This window comes from Ranitomeya imitator, chromosome 6 (assembly GCF_032444005.1).
Source record: "Ranitomeya imitator isolate aRanImi1 chromosome 6, aRanImi1.pri, whole genome shotgun sequence".
Classification (NCBI taxonomy): domain Eukaryota; kingdom Metazoa; phylum Chordata; class Amphibia; order Anura; family Dendrobatidae; genus Ranitomeya; species Ranitomeya imitator.
In genome coordinates this window covers 15,073,482-15,081,761 of record NC_091287.1, presented here as the reverse complement: position 1 = coordinate 15,081,761, position 8,280 = coordinate 15,073,482, and the positions used below count along the sequence as shown (strand labels likewise).

Below are 8,280 nucleotides of genomic sequence, written 5' to 3'. Positions count from 1 at the left end.
CTGATTGGTCTCGCCAGCTGCCTGTCATGGCTGCCGCGACCAATCAGCGACGGACATAGTCCGGAAGAAAATGGCCGCTCCTTACTCCCCGCAGTCAGTGCCTGTCGCCCGCATACTCCCCTCCGGTCGCTGCTAACACAGGGTTAATGCCGGCGGTAATGGACCGCGTTATGCCACAGGTAACGCACTCAGTTACCGCCGCTATTAACCCTGTGTGTCCCCAACTTTGTACTATTGATGCTGCCTATGCGGCATCAATAGTAAAAAATGTAATGTTAAAAATAATTAAAAAAAAAAACCTGCTATACTCACCACCCTCTGTAGTCACTCGTACCGGCCGCCATCTTCCGTTGCAGGTTCCGGTGGCAAAGATGGTATGGGAGAAGGACCTGCCATGACATCACGGTCATGTGACCGCGACGTCATCACAGGTCCTGCGCTCATACCAACCCTGGGACCGGAAGCTGCCGTGGACTACAAGGGGCCCTCGGAAAGGTGAGTATATGTTTATTTTTTAACCTGTGACAAACCTGGCTGGGCAATATACTACGTGGCTCTGGGCAATATACTACGTGGCTCTGGGCAATATACTACGTGGCTCTGGGCAATATACTACGTGGCTCTGGGCAATATACTACGTGGGCTGTGCAATATACTACAATACCCGATGCGTTAGAATCGGGCCACCATCTAGTAAAATATAAGGTCAGTAGTGATGAGCGAGCTCGGGTGCTATGTTCGGGTCCCTGCAGGGATTGCCCGTTTGTTAGGGGATCCTGTGCGCAGGCGTCTGACAACCACAAGTCATGCAGCCGCGGGAACTAGAACATAATGTACGAGCTCGGATAAGACGTCCTAGAACGTTCACTCATCACTAATGGTCAGGCATAGACTGGCCCCACCAGAAAACGACATATTAGGAAGAAATACTAGGATGGCCAACGTCGGGAATGTTGAGGTTGATCTTGTGGCCCTTCGCCTCCTTCACACTTTGCAGAGTTATTTCTCTTATCACCTCTCTCCTCCTGGATTGTCAGCTCTTGTGAGCAGGACTCTCACTCATCTGATTTTTCTTCTACTTGCATCCCCCGAATTACAAAGTGTTGTGGAATATATACATATATAAAAAAAATAAGACCAGAGACGATGTAGAAAAAACAACTAAAGCAACTTTATTGAAGAGCCCATGACACACACCCAGCGTTGGCTCCAGATCACTGGAAATGCACAGAATTCAGATCAAGTGGAAACTATAGAACAAGCTGAACAAACAATTCTCCGTGAGTCGTACGGACTGAAATGAAATCTTATTTTCTCTTCCTCTTCTGCCCCCGAATTACTATGTAAATAGATCCTCACTAACTGCTACTAGCATAAACCTCCAGTAAAGGAGAACCAAGGCGACGAGCTCCGCTGCGGAACGTAGTGATCGATGAAGCCGCAGAGCAAAATGCACAAAGATGATTAAAGTCAATGAGAAAATCAGCCCTCAAGCTGCTCGTTCACCTCATGCGTCTCCATCTCAGAAGCACTCGATAAATGTCCAGTTTTTCTTTACCAGTCCCCGAAATTTCATATCCTTGCATTGTGACTGGTTCCAAAAAAAGTAACTCCCTCCCTCCCCCCATCCAAGAAAAAAAATTTTTTTTTGAGTACTATTATCTACAACTGGAGAGGTCTAGTATGTTGACCGGATGGCATGCAACTCTCTCCATCCAAAACCCCTGGAGTGTCACCAGTTCCTCCGGCTGACGTCCCCGTCCAGTAAGCGCGTATATGGATTAACTATAGGAAAGTTCCTTGCCCTCTCGCTTACATGGTGGACAAGTAGATAACATTACCAATGAACAAGGCATCGGACGGCTCGCTGGAAGAATGATGGGGGTTGGCTTGAAAATTAAAATCTGAGTGTAAAAGCAATTAATTCAAGGATTTTGGCTTCTCAGCATTCTGCATGTTGTGCACCCGGATGTGCGCCTGCAACGTCTCCTCCTTGTTGAAGCTCCTCTCGCACTGGTTGCATGGGAAGGGTTTGTCAGGGGCGTGAGTGGCCTGGTGGGCGACCAGCTGGGTTTTCAGGAAGAAGCTCTCGCTGCATTGAGTGCACTTGAAGGGCTTAGTGTCTGTGTGCACTCCCTCGTGGGTGATGAGCAGGGACTTGTCGTTGAAGCTCTTCTCGCAGTGCCGGCACTGGTAGGGTTTGGGTTTCAGGTGGCACTCGCCGTGAGCTTCCAGGCTGCTACGGTTCGGGAACCATTTGTTGCAATGGTTGCACTTCTGAGGCTTTTCCCCGGTGTGGGTTCTCTTGTGGGCGACAAGAAGAGACTGGTCGTTGAACTTCTTTTCGCACTGGTCACAATGGAAGGGTTTTCCTTCGCGATGGATGTTGCTGTGAGCCGCCAGCAGAGCCGGTTTGGAGAAGCTCTCATCGCACAATGGACATGGGTAGGCCAGTTTCCCAGTATGGATCCTTTGATGGGCTTCCAGAATGGACTTATCTCGAAACCTCTTCTCGCAGTAGTTGCACTGATGAGGCTTGTCGTCCGACAGCAGGAGGGGGCTGTTGCTGGCACTTGAGATATCGTTTTCGGTCACGGTTCGGATGATGATAGTGTTGGTCACTGGAACTTCAATACGATTGATAGTATTGATCGTATTGATGGGATTGATGGAATTAATGGGAGTAATCACCATAGGCATAGTTTGCTGGTGGCTCTGGCGATGAACCATCAGGTCGGACTTGGAGAGGAATCGAGCGTTACAGACATCGCATGCGTTGTTCTTCTCGGCTTTGTGAATCTTGCGGTGAGCTTCCAGAGAGGCGCTGTGCTTGAAGCACTTCTCACACTCCGAGCAGTAATACTGTCTCCGTCTTCTCAGGTTCCTCCCGTGGGTTGGGGGAGAGTAGTCGCTATCTTCATCGTCATCATGAATGTTGTCCTCATCCAGTTCCTCATCTAGGGGCACAAAGTCTTCGTCCCTACGTGATCTCTTCACCGGCCTTCTTGTCTCCTCCTCCTCTTCTGGGTCCGGCTCAATGTAGACGTCAATAGTTTCTACATGAGTGGGACTGTCGTCCATTTTCCTGGGAATTCAGACTTGCGTCCTGCCGGCCGCTTCTATAAGGACAGCTGAAATTAAGAGAAGATGATAAATCAGGTTAAGTTGGCGACTGCTCTGAGGATCCACAAGATCATCTCCACTTCACTAAAAGCAAACGGCATTTATACAGCTGCACATATAAACTACAGCACAGAGTAAGGAACTCACCAGAAGTGGAAAAAACCCTCAGTAATGATCAACAGGGATCACAGCTCCGAACTGGAGGCAACCCTGAGGAAAGAAAGGAGACTGACATTAAACAACGGCACAGACTTCTATTAATACGGCAATTGTCAGAAAGTTCCAATAATCAGGCACATAGTAATCATGGATAACTGCTACATTTTATATCTTGTAAAGCTGTAAAGCACCAGTAGAGGTGGTAATGCATGCAAATATTCAAACTACATGAATTCATAACTCCAGAGCTGCACTCAGTATTCTGCTGGTGCAGTCACTGTGTACATACATTACATTACTGACCCAGAGTTACATCCTGTATTATACCCCAGAGCTGCACTCACTATTCTGCTGGTGCAGTCACTGTGTACATACATTAGTGATCCTAAGTTACATCCTGTATTATACTCCAGAGCTGCACTCACTATTCTGCTGGTGCAGTCACTGTGCACATACATTACATTACTGATCCTGAGTTACATCCTGTATTATACCCCAGAGCTGCACTCACTATTCTGCTGGTGCAGTCACTGTGTACATACATTACTGATCCTGAGTTACCTCCTGTATTATACCCCAGAGCTGCACTCACTATTCTGCTGGTGCAGTCACTGTGTACATACATTACTGATCCTGAGTTACCTCCTGTATTATACCCCAGAGCTGCACTCACTATTCTGCTGGTGCAGTCACTGTGTACATACATTACATTACTGATCCTGAGTTACATCCTGTATTATACCCCAGAGCTGAACTCACTATTCTGCTGGTGCAGTCACTGTGTACATACATTACATTACTGATCCTGAGTTACCTCCTGTATTATACCCCAGAGCTGCACTCACTATTCTGCTGGTGCAGTCACTGTGTACATACATTACATTACTGATCCTGAGTTACATCCTGTATTATGCTCTAGAGCTGCACTCACTATTCTGCTGGTGCAGTCATTGTGCACATACATTACATTACTAATCCTGAGTTACATCCTGTATTATACTCTAGAGCTGCACTCAATATTCTGCTGGTGCAGTCACTGTGTACATACATTAAATTACTGATCCTGAGTTACCTCCTGTATTATACCCCAGAGCTGCACTCACTATTCTGCTGGTGCAGTCACTGAGTACATACATTACTAATCCTGAGTTACATCCTGTATTATACTCTAGAGCTGCACTCACTATTCTGCTGGTGCAGTAACTGTGTACATACATTACTGATCCCGAGTTACCTCCTGTATTATACTCCAGAGCTGCACTCACTATTCTGCTGGTGCAGTCACTGTGTACATACATTACTGATCCTGAGTTACATCCTGTATTATACTCCAGAGCTGCACTCGCTATTCTGCTGGTGCAGTCACTGTGTACATACATTACTGATCCTGAGTTACATCCTGTATTATACCCCAGAGCTGCACTCACTATTCTGCTGGTGCAGTCACTGTGTACATACATTACATTACTGATCCTGAGTTACATCCTGTATTAAGGTACCGTCACACTAAGCGACGCTGCAGCGATACCGACAACGATCCGGATCGCTGCAGCGTCGCTGTTTGGTCGCTGGAGAGCTGTCACACAGACAGCTCTCCAGCGACCAACGATGCCGGTAACCAGGGTAAACATCGGGTTACTAAGCGCAGGGCCGCGCTTAGTAACCCGATGTTTACCCTGGTTACCATCGTTAAAGTAAAAAAAACAACCACTACATACTTACCTATATGACGTCACCGCTCTGCTTTCCGGCCGCTGTGCTCACAGCCAGAGCAGAGAAGCAGAGCGCAGGGGACAGACAGCGGTAGGCAAGTATGTAGTGGTTTTTTTACTTTAACGATGGTAACCAGGGTAAACATCGGGTTACTAAGCGCGGCCCTGCGCTTAGTAACCCGATGTTTACCCTGGTTACCAGCGAAGACATCGCTGAATCGGTGTTACACACACCGATTCAGCGATGTCAGCGGGAGATCCAGCGACGAAATAAAGTTCTGGACTTTCTTCCCCGACCAGCGACAGCACAGCAGGGGCCTGATCGCTGCTGCGTGTCACACTGGACGATATCGCTAGCGAGGACGCTGCAACGTCACGGATCGCTAGCGATATCGTCTAGTGTGACGTTACCTTTATACCCCAGAGCTGCACTCACTATTCTGCTGGTGCAGTCACTGTGTACATACATTACAATACTGATCCTGAGTTACATCCTGTATTATACCCCAGAGCTGCACTCACTATTCTGCTGGTGCAGACACTGTGTACATACATTACTGATCCTGAGTTACCATCTGTATTATACTCCAGAGCTGCACTCACTATTCTGCTGGTGCAGTCACTGTGTACATACATTACTGATCCTGAGTTACCTCCTGTATTATACTCCAGAGCTGCACTCACTATTCTGCTGGTGCAGTCACTGTGTACATACATTACATTACTGATCCTGAGCTACCTCCTGTATTATACCCCAGAGCTGCACTCACTATTCTGCTGGTGCAGTCACTGTGTACATACATTACTGATCCTGAGTTACATCCTGTATTATACTCCAGAGCTGCACTCACTATTCTGCTGGTGCAGTCACTGTGTACATACATTACTGATCCTGAGTTATATCCTGTATTATACTCCAGAGCTGCACTCACTATTCTGCTGGTGCAGTCACTGTGTACATACATTACTGATCCTGAGTTACCTCCTGTATTATACCCCAGAGGTGCACTCACTATTCTGCTGGTGCAGTCACTGTGTACATACATTACTGATCCTGAGTTACCTCCTGTATTATACCCCAGAGCTGCACTCACTATTCTGCTGGTGCAGTCACTGTGTACATACATTACATTACTGATCCGGAGTTACCTCCTGTATTATACTCCAGAGCTGCACTCACTATTCTGCTGGTGCAGTCACTGTGTACATACATTACTGATCCTGAGTTACATCCTGTATTATACTCCAGAGCTGCACTCACTATTCTGCTGGTGCAGTCACTGTGTACATACATTACTGATCCTGAGTTACCTCCTGTATTATACTCCAGAGCTGCACTCACTATTCTGCTGGTGCAGTCACTGTGTACATACATTACTGATCCTGAGTTATATCCTGTATTATACTCCAGAGCTGCACTCACTATTCTGCTGGTGCAGTCACTGTGTACATACATTACTGCTCATGTATTTTCCTCCAGAGCAGCACTCACTATTCTGCTGGTGCAGTCACTGTGTACATACATTACTGATCCTGAGTTACCTCCTGTATTATACCCCAGAGGTGCACTCACTATTCTGCTGGTGCAGTCACTGTGTACATACATTACTGATCCTGAGTTACCTCCTGTATTATACCCCAGAGCTGCACTCACTATTCTGCTGGTGCAGTCACTGTGTACATACATTACATTACTGATCCTGAGTTACCTCCTGTATTATACTCCAGAGCTGCACTCACTATTCTGCTGGTGCAGTCACTGTGTACATACATTACTGATCCTGAGTTACCTCCTGTATTATACTCCAGAGCTGCACTCACTATTCTGCTGGTGCAGTCACTGTGTACATACATTACTGATCCTGAGTTATATCCTGTATTATACTCCAGAGCTGCACTCACTATTCTGCTGGTGCAGTCACTGTGTACATACATTACTGCTCATGTATTTTCCTCCAGAGCAGCACTCACTATTCTGCTGGTGCAGTCACTGTGTACATACATTACATTACTGATCCTGAGTTACCTCCTGTATTATACCCCAGAGCTGCACTCACTATTCTGCTGGTGCAGTCACTGTGTACATACATTACATAACTGATCCTGAGTTACCTCCTGTATTATACTCCAGAGCTGCACTCACTATTCTGCTGGTGCAGTCACTGTGTACATACATTACTGATCGTGCATTTTTCTCCAGAGCTGCACTCACTATTCTGCTGGTGCAGTCACTGTGTACATACATTACATTACTGATCCTGAGTTACATCCTGTATTATACTCCAGAGCTGCACTCACTATTCTGCTGGTGCAGTCACTGTGTACATACATTACATTACTGATCCTGAGTTACATCCTGTATTATACTCCAGAGCTGCACTCACTATTCTGCTGGTGCAGTCACTGTGTACATACATTACTGATCGTGCATTTTTCTCCAGAGCTGCACTCACTATTCTGCTGGTGCAGTCACTGTGTACATACGTTACATTACTGCTCGTGTATTTTCCTCCAGAGCTGCACTCACTATTCTGCTGGCCTCTCCCTGCACATACTCGTGAGCCCCCGGATGTGACCGGTGCCGGCCGTGTGGTGCGGACGCTGCCGGCATTGTGCGCGGTCCCGGTGTGCGCGCTGAGCTCTCGGGTTCCCGCCTCCCGCGCACTCGGCTCCCGCCTGTCTCCTGTCACCCCTCCCGCGCTCGCTCCTCGGCCGCCCGGCTCTCCGTCTGCTCACCACGTTCCCCCGCCTCCCGCCTCGGCCTTCCCAGCCGCGCTTTCTGTAGGCGGACGCAGTGCCCTGGCTCGGAGCGCCCTGTACAGGGTGATATACCGCCCCGATAGCCGGCACTACAGCGCTAGAGCCGGAGAAAGGCGACTCGCGGGCGACAATCGCTCCGTCCCGGTCACCCACCCGGAGAGCGGTGTCCTCCGACCGCGCGGCGAAGAAGATGAAGCGCCAAAGAGAGCGGCGACGAGAGAAAGAGACCGGAGGTGACGACACTGCACGTATCCTGCGCCATGACGTCACTGCTCGCCCCGCCCACCGCCTTTCTGTGTGAGGAGACTGAGGCGGCGGCCCGGGGCTGCACTGACAGGAAACCGCGCGACGTGCTGATGGCGCCGATCCTGAGGGAGAATCGTGATAGTGCCCGAGTCCTGACATGTCACAGTCACCCAATATACCCACATAATAATAAAGAGCCCCTCAGTGTAACATAATAGTGTTATAATAATACAGGAATGACCATTATATCATAATTGTGTTATAATAATACAGCGTCACC

General features: G+C 48.2%; 1 protein-coding gene across 1 annotated transcript; it reads right to left on the bottom strand.

The window, feature by feature from the left end:
• Window positions 1–1,149: 1,149 nt before the first annotated feature.
• LOC138641657 (zinc finger protein 271-like) lies at window positions 1,150–8,014 on the bottom strand. Its single transcript, XM_069729217.1, has 3 exons — window positions 7,908–8,014; window positions 3,271–3,333; window positions 1,150–3,131 (listed from the first exon to the last, which is right to left on the bottom strand). The coding sequence occupies exon 3, from the start codon at window positions 3,079–3,081 to the stop codon at window positions 1,921–1,923; it is 1,161 nt and encodes a 386-aa protein (XP_069585318.1). The 5' UTR covers window positions 3,082–3,131; window positions 3,271–3,333; window positions 7,908–8,014; the 3' UTR covers window positions 1,150–1,920.
• Window positions 8,015–8,280: the final 266 nt, after the last annotated feature.

What these genes read in the sequence shown, in the direction of transcription:
- LOC138641657 (XM_069729217.1), bottom strand. Translation starts at nt 3,081, where the DNA reads ATGGACGACAGTCCCACTCATGTAGAAACTATTGACGTCTACATTGAG.